Source organism: Sitodiplosis mosellana, unplaced genomic scaffold (genome assembly GCF_009176505.1).
Source record: "Sitodiplosis mosellana isolate CC-2019 unplaced genomic scaffold, AAFC_SMos_1.0 Smas_scaffold_6191, whole genome shotgun sequence".
Taxonomy (NCBI): domain Eukaryota; kingdom Metazoa; phylum Arthropoda; class Insecta; order Diptera; family Cecidomyiidae; genus Sitodiplosis; species Sitodiplosis mosellana.
Genome location: NW_022601432.1, coordinates 4884659 through 4903639, shown reverse-complemented (window position 1 = coordinate 4903639; position 18981 = coordinate 4884659). Strand labels below are relative to the sequence as shown.

Genomic DNA, 18981 nt, shown 5'->3' with positions numbered 1-18981 from the left:
GATTTTTGTTTTAACAAAAACATACACCAAAAGTCCTACACATTTGTTCTCTCCAACTTTATCCACATTCGTATTCTATACGCATATTCAGGCCGATATACAACGCAATAGTCTAGTGCCTTGAGCTACTGAGTCAAACAGCTGCATATTTAATTAATTTATACACACATCGTATGAACAGTCTCGTATAGAAATATTTAGTCATCCAATTAACTATTTATACACAGCCATATGGCAAGCAGAGCCGCAGTCACGTATCAATAATCACGAAATATTTATTTCGGAATTCAGCTCTTGTATGTGATGTAATGAGCAAATGTTTTCAAATTGAGTCAAACAATCTGAAACATTTTCGGATATTTTTCTTTTCAACATTTTCTGGTTTGACTTAAAATTGGATTAGCTTTAGAAATCGAAGGCCTTTTTTTGAATACAAATTGAGGTCGATACTATTGACTCAATAGTCATAATTCGAGCATTTTTTAGCAACAGCCAAATTTTTGTCATGGATATTTTTTTTGAGTCAATGTGAAAATTGTCATAAATAATTGATGTTGCCGTACTGAAACCACACGTACTAATTATAAATTTAGTCACATTGGTTAGTGCGTTTGACTACATACAATGGCATTAAGTCCCTACTTCTGTCAAAATTTAAGTCAAAAATTGTCTGGGATACTTGACTCACATTGTGAGTCTCACTATTTACGTATACTGAATCAAAAAAGAAATTTATTTGAAAAATCGCCTGCTTGGTCTTCCAACAACTTAGATGTCACTAGTGAGCAGATTCACTAAATGGTTTAAATCCATTTGAGTCAGCACTATACTTGTATCATGGCATGGTGTGACCTTTGTTGATGTACAACTAATTGCAATCATAAAAAAGTAACTATGGTACCAATCCATTAACGTTATGTACAATGTTCTGGTTTTGGGTGTTGAATTCCATTTTGCACTCATGTTTGGCTCGTTAGGAGAAATTCGATCGATTTTTGGCTCGTTCAATTCTCGTTTTGTCGAGTCATACACACAGAATTGCTGCAGCATATGGTTCGGTACATGAATGATGTCGAGTTTCAAAATCTATTTCGGATCTTTCTCTCATTCTCCGTACATTCGCCCGCTTCAATTCGTTTGGGTTTATATAGAAGAAAATGTTATTTCAGGCTAGATATTATATTCACAAACTTCTCTCGAATCCATCGTGCTATGTACAATATTATGTTGATGCCAAGAAACAGCATATAATGCTGTGTGAGCATGTGGGCTAAAGGCAAACCCATCGAAAGCAATCTATCATTCCACTTGATAGCTGTAACTGTCGGAGTTGATGGCATTTTGTACATTCGCTGTAGCAATGCCAGAAGGTACTCAAAGAGGGAAGGTTACATTCAACCGACAAGATACAAAGCCGCAAGATTATGCTGCCTTTGTAGAATGTTCAACATCGATTTTATCGTATATTTCGTATCATTCGTAAACTTCATCATTGGTCTTCAGTTCGGTTCGGTTTGGTTTTTACCTTTCCTGAAAGTCATTCACGTTTTCAAGACATATATTGCTTGTAATTATCATGCTAATGCTATGTAAAAGAAATCCATTCGATCTCTCTTATTCAAGGCGAAAGTAGCTCACATCTGAATTTCATATATACATATACGTCCATATAGATAATTATATATACAGCCTTCGTGACTATAAGATACAGAGATACCACACGGTCGTAAAACATTCACCAAAATAAATATTGTCAATTCAATATAAAAATCCTACGGCAAATCCACAAGGTATTTGATAAAATACATATATGTACATAATGTCTTTTCAAATGCTATTCATAGTTACGAAAGCGGCGGTTGTATTCATTGTGCAAATATTTGGGTTGGACATTTTTTCCACTGAAATATTGCTAATGATCTATTGGTATAGACACATTTTGAAAATTTATTCCATTTTAATGTTTTTTATTCAACTTTTTTCTTCGTTACAATTTTTGTTACATTTAAACAATTCAATATTTGGAATCGGCGTCAAGATCTCAACAATCGATATTTTCGGCAATTCATTGATTTTTTTTTCTCAAGATTCAGCCTTTTTCAAATTCATAAGGAATCCCCAAAATTTGGATAAAAATTTACAGATGAGAAATTACATTACAACATTTACTAGATTTACAAGAGGTACAAGTTACAAATTACAATTCGTCAAGCTACAAACGAAAAGTGGCAATGAACAAATTAACTGTACTATGAAAATTTTGTGCCATTTTTCATAAGATGCCTCCACTCGTATCAAGTATGTATTATGAGTGGTAAAGGTCTTGCAGCGCCTTTCAATGTAAAAATAATACAAGTGGAGAATGGCACACGGGTGTGATCTGTTCTTTTGATATTGCGTTTATTATATTAGCATATATACCAGTCATGTGTTTAAGTTTAAAAGTACAAAAAAAAACTGTTAAATTTCTGTTAAACTTACATAGTGTTCTATACGGATTCCGATGTAATGGAGCCACCTAAATGCCAATCTATATGTAATTTCGTATAAACGGCTTTCCATTTTACTGGAAATCGTATAAAACCCCGAGAGTTGTAACTAACCATATCTCTTCATAAGTAATTTGAGACTTTTTGATTGACAATTGACTGGCTAAAAGTGATTATCTCCAAACAAAATAGTCAACTTTAGTCGAATTGTCTGTAGCGCAAATTAAACTTTGTATTTTTGACCTTAATGTGAAACAAAAAACGAAATCCATAAAGGCTCTCGGAAATCGCCTATGTTGCTTTTGCCTCGAACGTCAATGTCATTGGCAGCATTGACGTTTTACTGACTTAAAAGCATTGAAATGTCAATTGCTTTGACGTTCTAGGCACAAATTTCCGAGAGCCTTTGAACATAGACTTATTGGTGATTTTCACTCCAATGATAAGAGATACACGATGAAAGTCAAAAGCGAAGTTAGACAAAGTCAATGAAATCCATGACTCACATTCGATCTGCTATAGTTCTGAATGCAGCCCACAACCTCGGTCAGTCAAAAAGTCCCAAAGTAGCTATGAATAGTGATAGTTAATCTGATTAACTTAACCCTCAACTGCATGAATTTTCCCCAGGACTGGGAGTACTGGTATTTGGTTGATTTTTGGCCATAGATAACGAAAAAAATATTCATAATCCTAGATTTCCCATGGTTTAGTCAGGAAATGCGATAGAAATAAGTCAGAGAACAATGAAATCCATTGTTTAAAAGTGTCAAAAATATGTCTAATTTGGAAACTGAATAATTTATTTTGTCAAATTTTCGTTTTCGTGCACATTTTTGTTTATAACTCACCAATCGTACGACATAGACAAATGACGCCAAGGACAAAAATAAAGAAAAAACATTGACAAATAAAAATTCCCCTTGAAGCAATGTCATCCGCCGTACGATTCACATTATACAGGTGTTTAAATGATGCCCGCCAAAAGGCGGGCTTATGCAGTTGAGGGTTAATCACAATGGGTAACGGAAACGAATGCACGCGCTATTTTAGTCGCAACAATAAACACTCTTCGTTATGAATGACATAGACAATTGTGTGTTTACTGTATGAATAAGTCCTTCGACACGGACACAATAGACAATTCTGTGAATAGTATTCAATGGATACGAACTTCGCGGCGCTGCAATCGATTTTGCAGATATATCTTCAGTTTACTGGCATTCATTGGTTAATTACAATATTTTCACTCATCTACGTAAGTCTAGTTTGACCTAGTGCATGCAAACTTTCGGATTTTTCATGTCTCAACCAGACCAGACCAGATCTGTACCACGAGAAACTGGTTCTCTTGAGTTCTCTGTTACAACAACCAATATTATTCTAACGTTGTTAGCCTATTCATACCGTACAATTTAGCACGAGTAACTTATAAATAATAAATTACCGCATTACAATATTCATTACTTTAGTTAATTAAATTGATTTCTATATTTATAATAAAGTCGAACATTCACCATGCATAATTAGCTATTGTTAATCAATGACACAAACTCGATTACTTTCTACCTATTTTTTTTAATTCAACTTCATAGCAAACGGAATTTCAGGGTAAATTGTTCACATGTGACGTGGCTTCCTGTGATTCCATTCTGTAGGTCCTCAAATATTTGCTTCAGTCATTTTCGAAGCAAATTTGAAATGAATGTCACGTTAATATTTATGACTATTATAAATTTTTCATTTTGTTGCATTTATTGTATGGTATAAATAGCATCATTACAACTTTTCTAGCAATTTTGCATTTTTCTCGACTTAATGATTTAAAATTGCTCGATACAATCATCTGCTGATTTTTCCATTTGAATATACAAATAGCAATTGTTTACGTTATTATGCGAAACAATTCGAATGACGATTTCTCGAACAAATGTTCTTTTTTTGGTGAGTTTCTCATCCAAAAAATGTGAAATATTCCATGGGACATGTCATTGAACTAATATTTTCGTTTACTTTCAGTCGAAAGAAAAACACAAAGTGAATGCGGTGCACTTTTGCGGGCCCTATTTACAGCAAATGTTGTAAACATTCTCTCGAGAAATGCTTTCGCAAGAGCAATGAAGCGAATTGTTTTTGAATTTGGAAATTTAATTGCTTTGCATTTTACCGTATACCAGGCATTCGTTTTGTTTATTCAATAACAATGTTATATTATATAGGTAGTAGGTACATTATTCATTATGGTATATAATTTTGAATCGCTATGGTGCTGTAGAAGATTTCGTGTTCTAGCGACGTTAGCGAGAAACTTCGACTTAGTGCTCAACGACATAATGCGCATGTTAAATTGTATATTTGCTAGGTTCTTGAATATGAGTTTGTTGTCTTTTATTATCGCAAGGTTATTTCCTGTATGCGTATCATGAATGAACGTAATAAATGAACGGGATATTCGTTAAAAAATAGAAAAAAGAATAGAACATCGTTTAAGAAGCATTTGAAGTTGTTGGAAGTTGTGAAACATATGAAGGCATCAGAATAAAAACGACATTTGATAAGCACACGTAACAAAGCGCAACTCACAAATATTTGCGGAACAAAATTTTGCGGTTACATAAAAGCGGAACACTGCAATACTTATATTACATGCAAAGTGTCTGAGTGTAAGAGTACGGTGTTACACATTCATTTAACTACAAAATTTCGTTTCGCTTTGACGCGCAAATGCTCTTAGCAGCGGATCGACGCGTAAGTGAATACACTCTGCTAGCTGATACAATATTTCATTTTTATTGATTTATATTTGTGTTGGAAACAGGTTTTATTCTGACACATTCATAAATAAACCGATATGTGTTCGTACAAAAACTTCCACTAATGATAACGAGGGGCGAAAAAAGTTTCCATCGCGCTTATCAACGACCGACCTTTGACACACCCGGTTTTGTATTTTTGTACGACAAAAAATTCAACAACCATTGCAAAAAACAACCTTATATCTTCTCATTTTATTTCCCACCTATCTGCTCACATATTCAAAAAAAAAGGTGGACAAATAAAAAAGCCAAAGTAATATCAATATTTACTGTAATATTAAACTTACATTAGCATTTTAATTCCAGAAATATTATTGTATTTCAAATTTGATTGACTGGCATTTGTTATTGAATAGGGGAAAATCGTTGATTTCAATCTGTGCTCCGAAGTGTAGAAATATTGGGAAAAATACAATGCCAAACGCGTTTGAGATATGCCAATACGCTTGTGTATATTTATTTATTAGGGTAAGAGCAGTGAGCAGTCATGAGATGACTCATTTAGGGTATGAGTAATTTTGACTCAATGACTCTGCTAGCTTACGTAGTGAAACCTAATCATTTTCCCCCTCTTTCACTTTTCGACTCGCATATGTCACTACGAACAGCACGCAGTGCTATTGTACGAAATCGTTGAAATGTAACGAAATGAGAAAAGCGTGAATCAACTCATTGCGAAATATCCGTACTTTTCATGTGCATTCCATTTTACACGCGTTTGCCATGTAATAATGCCACATTGTTGCTGTTTTATATTGAGCTCACGATTTGAGTCGCAATGAAAAATCAACAACAAGTATATACCATATACACGGTTGTTGTTTTCCACATTGAACCTTCATACGTACTTTTTTATTAAAAAAAAAAGAAACAAAGAAGAGAAATAAATAAAACGTTTTGCCTGGAGCACAAAATATTTGTACAATGCAAGATAATATAGGAGTCTGAGTGAATGACGTAATGCTTCTTAAAATATGGGCAAACAATGCTATATTCCGTTGCGACACAGAACAATCGAAGGCCAGCAGCAGTCAGTCGACTGTACTCCCCTCGTGAATGAATGGTATTGGCCCAAGAATTTGTATGACGATAGCAAAAGTACACCGTTTCGCTGAACCAAACTATTGAAGCATACTGCACTTCAGTACGTTTAATTAAACAATTTTGTGGATAGGAGTATATACGTCGGGAATGGTATGATTTTGAACGTGCTATACGCACTTGATACTGGCGGAAACAGGCATTTTTGTATGGAAGTCATTTATATGGTTTGAATTTTGATATTTTCATTTTTGAAATGTTCATAATCCGTGTAATGAGTGAAATGATATGATTTACGTATACGAAAATGAGTCATATGTTTCATGAAACTGATCAGCAATAAGAGATTACTCTCTTCAGCAAAGTTATAGAAGACCTTGAGTACTACAACATTTCTGAAAAGAATATCCTGTTATCTCTTATCAGTTCCGCGAAAATCGCGAAAACATACGTTTCTTTTCGACGATATAAATCGAGAAAAAATATACATCTCACGCATAGAATTATAATTATAAAGACGATCCGTCTATACTGACCCGTGATTTTTTTTCCCCAGTTTTTAGTACACTCAATTTTTAGTACATCGGACTTTTAGAACATTTTAGTACAAATATCTTCAAAGTAATTTATTGTCTTGTTCGTAACCAAACTCAAATTTGGCTTGCATTACGAAATAGTCTACAGTTGTTCGAATGCGTTCAACTGCTCATCATTCTAATTGAAGTTCATTGACGTAATCAGAACTGGTTATCTAGTCTTACTTTATCTACAATGTTAATTTTCTCGTTGCATTTAAATGAAGCGCGTTATATGCAATCTCAGGACTACGAAAATTGTAGAATTATTTTTCCATGTGCGATAACGTAGAAAGCCAAAAATTACTATTATCAATGCTTGTTGTTGATTTATTGGTCAAATCACGCGCGTATCGGTCAAATGATGTGATTTTCAATAAAGTCACATTATTTTGGTCGCAATAAATAAGGCAGTGTACGGGTAAGTGGCGGTAACTCGTTAAATTAGTTCAATAAAATGAACACTAGCACGAATAAGCGTGGCATTTGAATCGTGTCAGTCTAAAAATAACAAAAGACAAAGTACAATTCCTTATTGCCTTTCAAATTGTCTGGTTTCTGCCATACAGAAATTGTGCAATGAGTTTTGCTTCTGCATCTAAAATATTGCGCTGACATTTTAATACTTGATGTATTTGGGTCGAAAATCGAACGACCCTCAGCTGATAAGAGTAGAATGAGCATCAAAGAGGAAATCATTGAAACACGTATATAGATTCGTTGCATAGGTTTGCGCATGCATGGGTCGAGAAAGTTGGATGGACTATATGGTCTTTTTTTGATGAAGCATGCGCGCTCTGTTTCCATGGAGAATTTGAATTAAAATTTCAACTAATTCAACAACCTTGTGCGCTAGGATCCAAATTTTGAGCTTGAAAAGCGGCAACAATACACCTAAAAGTTGAGAAATTATCATAAAACTTTAAAAAAAACTTTTTCCAAGGAGAGGAAAACTCATTAAAAAGAGATGCCGTTCATTGTATTACCGTTTTTATTCTGCCAGAAAAGACCTTTATATGATTTTTGGAATCAGAATAAGTCAAATAGCCAATATTTGCAACATGCTTATCTCTTTTGAATATTAAACCCAATGAACGATAACACTTTTGAATATTCCGCCCCCACAGAACAATTACTACTTTTTTGCTTCGAGAAATATTGAAAAAGGCACGATTTTGTAATACATTTCGTTTCAATGACCGTATAAAAGCTTGAAAATTGATTAGAAAACTTCAAACATTAATGATGTTGACCTTTGATTCGTTTGAAGCAATCGTTTTGCAGTAAATTTGAATATAAGATGAGTTTTACAATATAACTTCAAATTCAATCTAAAAACAGTTGAAATTCATATTCAATCTTTGAGCATCATCTTCGTTATTGGCAATGGGTGGGAGAAGCTGCACTGGCCGCCATACATACCAAGCAAAGAAATGTAAACAACATTATTCATTTCTTTTTCTCTTCAAATTAGGCATGAGAATTATTCTCTTTCTCAGCCATCTATTCCATTGGCTTCTATTGTTTTTGTTGAAAAACAAATCTTCAATCGTCCAATTTTGTTCGCATCTGTATGCCACGCATATTTTCCTTCATTAAATAAATAATGATAAGAATGTGATAATTCATATTGACAATCATTTTGAATCGCTAATTGAGCAAAAAAATGCGCTGCCTTTGATTACGTCAAACCGGTCAAAATGTAACTCTTACATTCATAGCTGATTGCTGACCGTTTTCTTTTCACATAAATTCAAACTTCAGCTACGAATATGAAATTTCAAATTTGTTCGAAACAAACAAGCTGGAAAAAGCGAAAGGGGCTTTTTAAAAAAAGTTCATTCGTTATTTGCATTTCCAATTATCGTTGCTTCATCTTTCAATTTTCTAATCTTTGACTACTTAGACGAAGAAAAAAGGTATCGCAATCGTAAACTGGTTTTTCTAATACACGGAAAACTCGGTGGATGAACGTTATTTGAAAATGAACGTTGTATGCATTGCTTGTTGGGAATTTGTACCGCTAAATTCCAATTCATTTGCAATGAACTGTCATTTGCGGTTTATTTACAAACACTGTGACGACGACACATTGTACTGTCAAACAGCAGTTGTATGGATAGGCAACAATAGATTCTTTTTCTTTTATTTTGTTGTTTTTCATTTTTAAATGATTATTTTATTAGAGTTTTATTATTTAGCACAGTGATTTGTTTACAATTCCATTCCATTGAGGCGTCGGCGAATTTATTCCTTTTTCATTTCATTTTTTATCGGGAATTACACGAAGCAAAGGAGAAAAAAAATGTTTCAAAATTTACGAAAGAAGGTGAATGCAGTTTTGCCAGACATAGAAAATATGTATTTATCAAGTCCAACTATTGCACCGAGTGCATCGTCACCGAATAAGGTTTTGAATCATCTTGGCCTATTGATACCGTCAACATCTGCATCGTCATCAACATCCAGTGATCACACAAAGATCACATCAACACAGTGGCCAAATTCCGATGCAATTAATTTTGGTGCTGGATGCGAATTGCTCGATCGAAATGAGAAAATTTGGGAAGAATTGCACGCTGCCAATGAATCAAATGCAAAAAAAGCCGAAACATGTGATGAAATGATTTCCAATTTAACCGAATCCATTAAGAAGCGATGCATTGATTTATCGGATATTAATATATCGCTTGAAATTATCCCGAACATCGTTCAAACCATAGAAAATTGCTCGACCATTATGATTGAGATCAATGATAAGTGCACCGAAGTTGAAAATCAACTTTTTGAACTGGAAGACTTGATGGAATTGCTGCAGCTACAAGAGAAACAACTGGACAGAAAATTCGAAATGGCAATGTTCAAAGAACGAAAATTAGGTGGGCAATTTTGAAGCCTGTTTTTATCTATTGATACCAACTTAACATATTGATTAAAATTTCTTTAAAAAAAATTCCTTGCAAACTAGCCAATTTGGAAAAGGTTCGCCAAAGTCTGGCGTCGAAGCATGCAGATACGGTGAAAGAAAGTGAAAGACAAATGCGACTTTTGCAACAAGAGCGACAGGCTGTCTTCCAAGATGCATTTCAAAGTGATTTAAAATACTACAAAGAAGTTGGAAAAATCCCAAGTAATAATCTCTCAACATGAACACATTTTTTGGACATACAATTTTTCATGCATTTTCTTTTTCATTGCAGAAATTGAAATCGAGCATAAGGCAGTTCAACAAACGCTAAGCCTAGAGGAAATTGTTCTAGACAACGACATTGAGAATAAGGAATTGGATAAATTTTTAAACGAATAACTGCCGACGACCTCCTAAATTAGATCAACATTGTGATACTATACAAACATTTCCTACCGGAAGACTTGAGTCAAGTCAAAGTCACTTGACCGCTTCTGTATGCATTTCCTTAGAAATTGTTTATCAAATTTTACCTCATACAATCCGAATTCTTCCCCACACAAAATGCTTATCAAGTGCCTAACAATATCGATATATAATTTTATTATTAATTTATCACAATACGATGGAAATTTGTAAATAGATTAGTTCGTATGTGTAAATAAGAGATTTTTCAAATCGATTCAAACAAACAGTTTTTTCTTCAACATTTTTAGAAAATTTGTTGATTGTTCACAATAAATGGATTAAACTGCGCTCAATATATGATATCAATTTCTTTCAATCTGAACCAGGTTCACTCACAGTTATAACAGCAGTTTATTGGTGCGCTGTCACATTTTTTTTCACAACTAAGGTCAAAGGAATTTTAGCGACAATGCATCGATTGAAAATGCTTTCAATTGGAAAATTTAGATGAAAAGTTCGATTTCTTTTCGTTTCCAAAACTCGACTTCAGAATTTTGCTCAAAAATGAACGAAACATTGTGAGTTTCTTAGTACAAAATACACACGTATAGAAATCAGTGATTCAAATCACAGCGATGTGATCGAAAGGAACTGGTAAGTTAATATAGGATGTTTTTCATAAATTTTTTTGATAAATTCGGATAAAATCACACACCATGGGAAATGACCGTGAGACATTCAATATGAATTTTTCACTTTTGTGGATAACTATTTTCATCATTTTCATACCTACTAATTACAAAAATGTTCAAAAATTAAAAAAAATAGTGGTTTGTCACCGTTATGAATAACAATTCCGTACCGTATAAGTGATGACAGTGACAGTTACTCTAATGTTTGTGATTCAAATAATACACAATTGAGATGTAATTACTAGATGGTTCGAATCTGTTGTATCATATTTATTGTGTTCATCATTCTCATTTTATTTCTCCTAATGGAAGATGTTACAGAAAGTTCTATTCTGATACTCAAAATGATATAGCTTAATGGTTAACTTTTTTTTGTCAGCCATCCAAGCGCCATCTATTGATGCGGGTCATTAATTGTGTTTATCTGTTGCTGCAAGTTTATTGCAGTTCATCTTATCAGTTGGCTTACTATTAAACAATACAAGTTGAATGAAAAGTATTTCGCACACTGGCAAAACCAGATGACTGTGACGTCGTGTCTGTTTTGACTGTTGCAACCGGTTGATGTCTCATTTTGTTTCGTAGTGTGATTGAAGGGAAAAAAATCGTGCATTTTTTTTTTGTGTTTAGTTTGCGTTGCAATGAAGCTTATAGTGATCGGAATATCTGGGATAACCGGCGGTGGAAAGACAACGCTGTCTACACGTCTGTACGAATTTTTGAATAATCCACAAAATTCAAATGTGTACAATGGCTTTCGCATCAACCAAGTGGTTTTGATGCATCAAGATAAATACTTTTACACACGTGATAGTCCGCACCACAAATGGATACCCGAAATCAATTTCATCAATCGAGAAATCCTCTCAGCTATGGATATGGATAAATTTGCCGAAGATGTTAGTGAAACTGTGCGAAAATTGAAAGCTGATGACACTCCAAAGGAAAACTCCATCCTAAATCAAGACAACAATGGTTCACAAATCGATGTGAACATCCTGATAATTGAAGGATTTCTCATTTACAACGATGCACGTATTAGTCAGTTCTGTCAGTTGCGATTCCATATTTATCTATCTTACGATGTGGGCCTACAACGACGCCTCATTCGCCCTTTCAAACACATTAATCCGAAACCAGAATGGTATTATGAACATTACATTTGGCCCATGTACCACAAACATCTCAACGAAGTGCCAAATAAAGCCGAATTGGTGTTTCTGAACGGTGAACAACATGTTGATGATATTTTTAATGAAGCCAACGATTTTATTACCAAATTTCTTATACAATAACTATCAAAATGGAGTGGAATATAGCATTTTGACGCGTTTGAACCAATAAATTTTAGCCAAATACTCGAACATAAAATAATTTGTCGTGTTTGAGAAATTATATCAAATAAAAGCCGAACGCATTATTGTCAAAATGATTTGTTTGTTTTCATTCTCTTGACGGATCTTTCGTTAACGTTGAACGATTTTTGTTTGGTGACAGGTTTGCTTTTTCGTTTTCAACAAAAAGACTACACGTGAGTTTTCCCTATTGACAAAAATTGTTTTGATGCTTCAATCAAAGTGGATGTAAACGGCTTGTGTTGTGGTTATTTTTTTTTTACTTAAACTGGAACATTTATGGAGTATAACGTGTTAAAAACCCTCATTAGATACATTTGTCAAAAGAAAATTGTTACAAAAATCGATGGAAATATTTGTTTTTGGCCCGGCTTTGAAATATCATTCAACTGTCACTTTGTCATTAGCATTGAAACTGACAGATGTTTTGACAGTTTCATTAGTCACAGTACACGAGGAATGAAGAAGGAAGAAAAAAAAGAATGTTGTGAACAAAAACAAAAGTTCAACACCAGATTATCTGTGATTTGCACGTTTTCGTAGTAAATTTCGTTCAAATGTGAGATTAAAAGCAAAACGCATCACATAACCCCTGAATTACTGTAATCGAATAAACGACTTTGTGTCACAATCAACGCAAGAATATTGAACAAAAAAAAATCATCACCGCAAACTGTTCGATTTGGTTCAGATTGCCATTCGTTCGCCATTCAATCGATGTGAATCTATCGCGATTTGAAATTTTTTTTTTGTTGATTTTGTGCGATTGACATGTGCACATTTGCATTCGATTATCAATTGCTATACGAAAACGGTCAATTCGGGAACGTCAATCAATCGGAGATCGGAAAGAGCGAAGGAAAGTCATTGAGCATAATAATTAAAGGCAGAGTGCGTGTGAGTGAGTGATTAGATTTCGAGAGCCAGTATCGCACAAAAACAAAAATTAGAGTAACAAAATCAGCGATTTGTGTGTTCACATTCGGTTCATATGGCCACATATTCAACGATTGGCAGCACCATCCTATCATTTGCTCTAACCGCATTCCTTTATTACATCTTCTGGGTGGCTGTATTGCCTTTTATGCGGATTGAAAAAGGTACCATAATTTTCGATAGTGAAATCATCGTGTGCACTTGCTCTTGAACTCAGCCTCAAATTGTGCATCGTATTTATCCTGAATGAAAGACGTCACACCAACATAACAACAGCTGAAGTACAAACACACATATTGTCACATACAATGTGACACCGAATATGCTGTTATCGTTACATCAGAGCAAAACATGCTGATGAAATTGCAAGCCAAACGGAAAAACTGAATGATTTAAATAAACGCAATTTTGATTGAAATTGATTTTGTCCTTCGACTTTTTTCCCTCTGTTGTTTGTTCTTTTTTTTTGCGCTCCGTTTTGCGTTTTGTTTTCGTTTTCATTCCACTTGACGCAAATCAATTTTCACTGCCACTGATAATTGATAAAAAGTGTACAGATTTTTTTTTCATTCTTCTCTCGTTCGTTCATCACTTAATGGCCTGTGTTGAAATACGATTTTTTTTTCGATTACAAATAGCGTTATGTAATTTCGTTGGCATTCGAATTAAAGAGTTGTTGTGTGTTTTTGTTGGCTAGTGAGGTTTTTCATTTGATTTACTTATTTAGTGCGCCATTATATTATCAGCATCATTATTATTACGATATTTTTCTGACACATAACCCGAATATGTGTGTGTTTTTTTTTTTCTTTTCTTCCGTATTCCAGATAATTGGATTTATTCGCTGTTCCCACCGATCCAGTATGCATTCATAGTGCCAGCCGTATTCGGATTTTGTCTGTTCGCCGTTGTCTACGTATTTTCGGTGTATCACACGGGTCGTTTAATCACATTTATATGACAGGTTCGGGCCCCTCTCGTGCACTTGAATGAATAGGCCAGTGCAACATACACATTCAATACGTAGATATACGTCCAAGTTATGTATAGTTTGAAGTACAATCAATAAGAGGAAGACGACGACGACGACGACGAGAAAAAGGATAATTGTTTGAGTGACAGACGGTGCAACAGAAATAACAGTCACAATGTCGTGGTTGATTATCGGAATTTCGGGTGTTACATGCGGTGGCAAGACGACACTATCACAATCACTATACCATTATTTAAGTGATCCGGCCAATGAGAATCGGTTGAGTGATCGTGTTAAAATCGGAACGGTGAAAATTATGAACCAAGACGATTATTTCTATTCGGATGATTATCCGCATCATGAGTGGATCGAGCAATTGTCACACGTTAATTATGATATAATTGGAGCGCTGAACATGTCCAAAATGTGCAATGATCTATACACCGAATTGGGTAAACGATTCGTTTTCTATTCGAAAACGAAACCAGTGTCCACTGTAAATATTATGATAATCGAGGGTTTTTTAATTTTTAATCACGGTGTACTGAATCGTTTGTGCCAGTTAAAATTTCACATTCATTTACCATATGAAAAATGCTATGAACGTCGTACAAAACGCGCCTACGATCCACCCGATGTGCTTGGCTATTTTGAAATTTGCGTTTGGCCCATGTACGAACAGAATTTCAACGAAATCAAAAATAAAGAGGATATTATGCTTTTAAATGGCGAAACGAGTAAAGAAAAAATATTCCAACATGTGTTAGACTGTATAAAAAATGTAATTTAGTCATAATTGTAGATAACTTGGAGAAAAGATACAACACAATACAACACATACAAATAAATAATAGCAACAAAGTGATTTTTATAAGTCTTTTTTACCAAAAGGAAGAGAAAGAGAGAGAGAGAGAGAGAGAGAGAGAGAGAGAGAGAAACAAATGAATAAATGACATTTTAAATCTATCAACAATGTTTCACTCATTTTTTTTCAGCCCAATTCTGACGTTTAGAGATTTTTCGCAGAAATTATTTTTCACATTGAGTTGAGAGGCAAGAAATTCTTATCATTTCGCTAACATTGAATATTCGCGATTTAAATCAGTGGTTTCTCCGTAAAACTTTCGAAACTCTGCAATAGAATAGAAATCTCCGCCAACAACAACACACCATAATTTGGTCAAAAGGCAGAAGAAAGCTGAAATAAATGGACAAACGATATCTTAAGTTAAAATAAATAATCCAGTTAATTTTCTCTCAATTTTGAATTTATTCTTGATAACTTGGCTGACGAATATTGTGCCTCGATTCGGTTTGATATATCACGATAACACGATCGAATCGATACATTTAACACATTTACATAATATGTAAATTGTGTTCTCTTTATTTTTTTTTTATTATTGTTGTTTTCAACTTGTGCGTTTTTTTTTAAATCTGACCCACACAAATCCATAGGTGATAATAAGTTACTAAAATTAAAATTTAAATTTTAAATCGATACAGATTTAAGGCTTAAGAACTATGTTGGGCGTTGATAGCATGTGCGTGTGTATTGGCCTGGCGCTATGGTCTTCTTCTCTATGTATTTAATGATTTGTATGTCTGGTTTGGGTTTTTTGTTGGTTTTTGCTAAAGTTTCCAAAAAAGAAGAAGAACCGATTCACTTGAACGATCTACGCGCGTTTTAAAATATATAAGAAATTAAAATGAGTATCAAAAACGGTGAATGAACGGTACATTGTAGGTCAGTAGTAGTCGATCCATATTATTTGTGTGTAGTTTCTGCTGCTGTTGTTGTTGTTGCTGTTGTTTATTCATCAGAATGGCTTATATCTGAATCTGAATCTGAATCCTGCGTTAGTTTATTTATGTATTTAGAGCGTTTATATTTTTGTGTTTCGGTTATTTACTATTGGCTCATTCTCTGTATCTCTCTGTTTATCGAAATATTTCGCTTGTTGGTTTCGTCTCTGTTCACTGCAGAAAGACACACAAATTTATTGAGCTTTTTTTGCCAAATCGACTTTGTCATTGACATCAACGTCAATGTTATGTACAACCTCAACTGTTTCTTCGCCACCACGGGTGCCGCTCACAACGACTGGCGCTTCTGGAGCGGCTGGTGCAGGTGTTGGACGCAATTGGGCTGGGATAATGTTGTTTGTGAATTGTGTGATGGCTTGTTGAACGCTTTGCAACAAGTTTGGTGCGGCCGTTGTTGCGGCTGCGGTTTGAGTGGCATCAGCAACCGGTGCCTGTTCGGCGGTATTCTGCTGTTCGGAAGATGCTGCTGCTCCGGCTGCTGGTGTGTCTGATTGCTGTTGACCCGGTGGCCGAATGGCTATATTCGTAATGTGGAAATAAAATTTAATTTTTAAATTTTTTTTCAATGATTTATATTGAATTTTGAAATGCAATTCAAATTATCAAGACCAAAATGAAAGACTTTTGGTTTATTTTTTTAAATTATTATTTTATGAGTCTTGCTAATTTTTTTGATAATTATGGAAAGCTTTGAATGATCACAGAACAATTTGGATATAACAAAAACTACTCACCGCCTTGGATAGCATTTTGGCCACCCTGGATAAAATTTTGGAAGGTATGTTGAATATTCGATGTGAGTGAGGTAATGGCATTCGAGAGTTGATCGAGTGGTCCTGGGGTTTGACGCATTTCTGGTGCTACGACAACGGACTTTTCAGTAGGTTGTGGCACTTCGGCTTTCATCTCTTTGGCTGGTTCTTCGGGTTTGGCCGGTTCTTCGGGTTTGGCTGGTTCTTCGAGTTTGCCTGATTCTTCGGGTTTGGCTGGTTCTTCGGGTTTGGCTGTTTCTTCGGGTTTGGCTGGCTCTGGTTCAGCCGAACGTACCGATTCTTTGACCACTTGAGCCTCAACGGCTGGCACCACACTTTCAACCACTGGTACGGATTCAACCGATTTAACCGAAGCATCAGCATTTTCAACTGTGGGAACAACTGGTGCAACAACTACTGCTGGCACGACTGGCTCAACTACGGTTTGAACGACTGGTGTATCAACAACAACTCTTGTTTCTGGAACGACGGCTGGTTCTTCGATCTTAGTGCTTTCGGCAACTTCTTGGTTTTGTTTTTCAATTGCTTGGACGGCGGCATTTTTCACCGTTTCAGCTACCGTTACCACCTTATCGGACTTTTCACCGGCTGGCTGTATAACTTCCAATGTGTCCAAACGAAGTACTGGATTTGGTTTTGAACGAGCCTCATCGGCTACAACATCGCTAACAATGGCTTTTTCAGCATCGGCCATGACATTTGTCTCAACGGCTTCAACGATTGGCACCACATTCTCAACAACCGGAACGCTTTTAACGACTGCTTCAACTGGCACCGATGGAACGGCAGCTACAATTTCTTCGACAATAACTCCCTCATCTTTTTTCAATTCCGAAATTACTTCTTTCACCTCTTCAATCGTTGGAACAATTACTTCACGTCCAGCACGATAATAATATGAAGCCGAATGAACCGCACTGATTGCGATTAATAAATAAACAGCGCACAAAATATAGCGTGACATGGTTCGATTTTTTAAAAAAAAAATTTTTATGAGAAAAAAATCTATCGAAAAAAAATGTACACCAACAAAATTGAAATCGCTTGCGATTCGGTTAGGTGTCCAAAAATATCAAAGCTCAATTTTCGCCTAGCACAAATGTCGATCGAACTTGTTGCTCTAAACACGATATTCAAACTGATTCGATTTCGACCAGAATACGTCCCCTTTATATTGTCGCCTCAGATTGTGCCAATGACCCGTTAGTTCTTTTTGTTTAGTTTGGTAAATAATGTACGCGCGTCTTGGGCTCGCCGTGTGTTTGCGCTAACCATCGACCATTTTTTTGTACATACGAGAGAGAAAAAGAAAGAAAGGCATATGTGTGCAATGCAAAGTGTGTGTGTGCATGCACAAGCACATGTGAGTTGCGAAGAAAAGACAGTGTGTTCAAACTCAATAACGACGATATGATTTGATGTGTTTATATGGTGGATGCAGACGATCTCTCTCAAGAATTGATCGGCCAAAAGAAAGATCAAAAAATAAATAGCTTGCCACGAAATCCACACGCACACACACGAGAGAGAAAGAGAGAAGAGGAGTAAATAATGCCGCAGCAGCCAGCATCGATGGACACTCAGCGAAATTGTGATTTGCAGGCCACGAACATGTAGAAGATTCATGGCATTTCTTCATGCGTCGATCGCTATCACTGTGGCGAACAAAAGTGAAGAGTGAGGCATGCGTTACCTTTCCATCGCGTCTATGTACACAGGATCAACTTGAATTATAAATTCTATTTGCGAAATGCTGGGTTTTTATGTCATTCAAATTTGCCGCCAAGACCTTTCGACAAGATGTGAAAATAGCCTGAAACATTTTCGAGTGGAAATTTGTTTAATCGAGAAATAGAATTGCAAGACGAAGTGGTTGAATAAATGAAAACTACTTGAAAATGTATTTGATTGAAAGGCAACAGGAATATGGTAGTAAAATAGAATCCAAGCATCGGTTCGGGCATAGAAATATGTTTACCTAGATGTTCTATACTGCATAAATATGCCGAGCATAGACGCGTACGGACGACCGTGCGACGAACGTATCACCAGAGCCATCGTTGTTCGCTGTGTATTGTATTCATACGGGCCGACCGTGCATTGCGAGACGCACGCGTTAGTGTGTGTATGAATACACAGCAAACAACGATGGCTCTGGTGATACGTTCGTCGCACGGTCGTCCGTACG

At 35.4% G+C, this 18981-nt stretch overlaps 4 protein-coding genes across 5 annotated transcripts; 3 read left to right on the top strand and 1 right to left on the bottom strand.

The window, feature by feature from the left end:
• Nucleotides 1-425: 425 nt before the first annotated feature.
• LOC129576806 (dysbindin protein homolog) lies at nucleotides 426-10521 on the top strand. Its single transcript, XM_055462523.1, has 4 exons — nucleotides 426-5237; nucleotides 5308-9800; nucleotides 9890-10051; nucleotides 10122-10521. Exons 2-4 carry the CDS (start codon nucleotides 9227-9229, stop codon nucleotides 10226-10228), a joined length of 843 nt encoding a protein of 280 aa, XP_055318498.1. The 5' UTR covers nucleotides 426-5237; nucleotides 5308-9226; the 3' UTR covers nucleotides 10229-10521.
• Nucleotides 10522-11429: 908 nt separating this feature from the next.
• On the top strand, nucleotides 11430-12536 carry LOC129576804 (nicotinamide riboside kinase 1-like). The gene has a single exon (XM_055462521.1). The coding sequence runs from the start codon at nucleotides 11571-11573 to the stop codon at nucleotides 12222-12224; it is 654 nt and encodes a 217-aa protein (XP_055318496.1). The 5' UTR covers nucleotides 11430-11570; the 3' UTR covers nucleotides 12225-12536.
• A 1651-nt stretch (nucleotides 12537-14187) lies between these two features.
• LOC129576805 (nicotinamide riboside kinase 1-like) lies at nucleotides 14188-15159 on the top strand. Its single transcript, XM_055462522.1, has one exon. It carries the CDS (start codon nucleotides 14369-14371, stop codon nucleotides 14981-14983), a length of 615 nt encoding a protein of 204 aa, XP_055318497.1. The 5' UTR covers nucleotides 14188-14368; the 3' UTR covers nucleotides 14984-15159.
• Nucleotides 15160-15443: 284 nt separating this feature from the next.
• LOC129576803 (protein bangles and beads-like) lies at nucleotides 15444-17950 on the bottom strand. Of its 2 annotated transcripts, XM_055462520.1 has the most exons (3): nucleotides 16755-17950; nucleotides 16257-16537; nucleotides 15444-16173 (listed from the first exon to the last, which is right to left on the bottom strand). In XM_055462520.1, the coding sequence occupies exons 1-3, from the start codon at nucleotides 17755-17757 to the stop codon at nucleotides 16171-16173; spliced, it is 1287 nt and encodes a 428-aa protein (XP_055318495.1). In that variant the 5' UTR covers nucleotides 17758-17950; the 3' UTR covers nucleotides 15444-16170. The 2 variants fall into 2 exon arrangements, with proteins under 2 accessions (XP_055318495.1, XP_055318493.1); XM_055462518.1 differs by having other exon boundaries at nucleotides 15444-16537.
• Nucleotides 17951-18981: the final 1031 nt, after the last annotated feature.

Excerpts from the sequence above, each read along its gene's own strand:
- LOC129576806 (XM_055462523.1), top strand. The coding sequence starts at position 9,227 with ATGTTTCAAAATTTACGAAAGAAGGTGAATGCAGTTTTGCCAGACATA. Across the intron at positions 9,801-9,889 it reads GTTCAAAGAACGAAAATTAG|CCAATTTGGAAAAGGTTCGC; the intron begins GTGGGCAATTTT and ends CTTGCAAACTAG. Across the intron at positions 10,052-10,121 it reads AGAAGTTGGAAAAATCCCAA|AAATTGAAATCGAGCATAAG; the intron begins GTAATAATCTCT and ends TTTTCATTGCAG.
- LOC129576804 (XM_055462521.1), top strand. The coding sequence starts at position 11,571 with ATGAAGCTTATAGTGATCGGAATATCTGGGATAACCGGCGGTGGAAAG.
- LOC129576805 (XM_055462522.1), top strand. The coding sequence starts at position 14,369 with ATGTCGTGGTTGATTATCGGAATTTCGGGTGTTACATGCGGTGGCAAG.
- LOC129576803 (XM_055462518.1), bottom strand. The coding sequence starts at position 17,757 with ATGTCACGCTATATTTTGTGCGCTGTTTATTTATTAATCGCAATCAGT. Across the intron at positions 16,538-16,754 it reads CCAAAATGCTATCCAAGGCG|CCATTCGGCCACCGGGTCAA; the intron begins GTGAGTAGTTTT and ends TTACGAATATAG.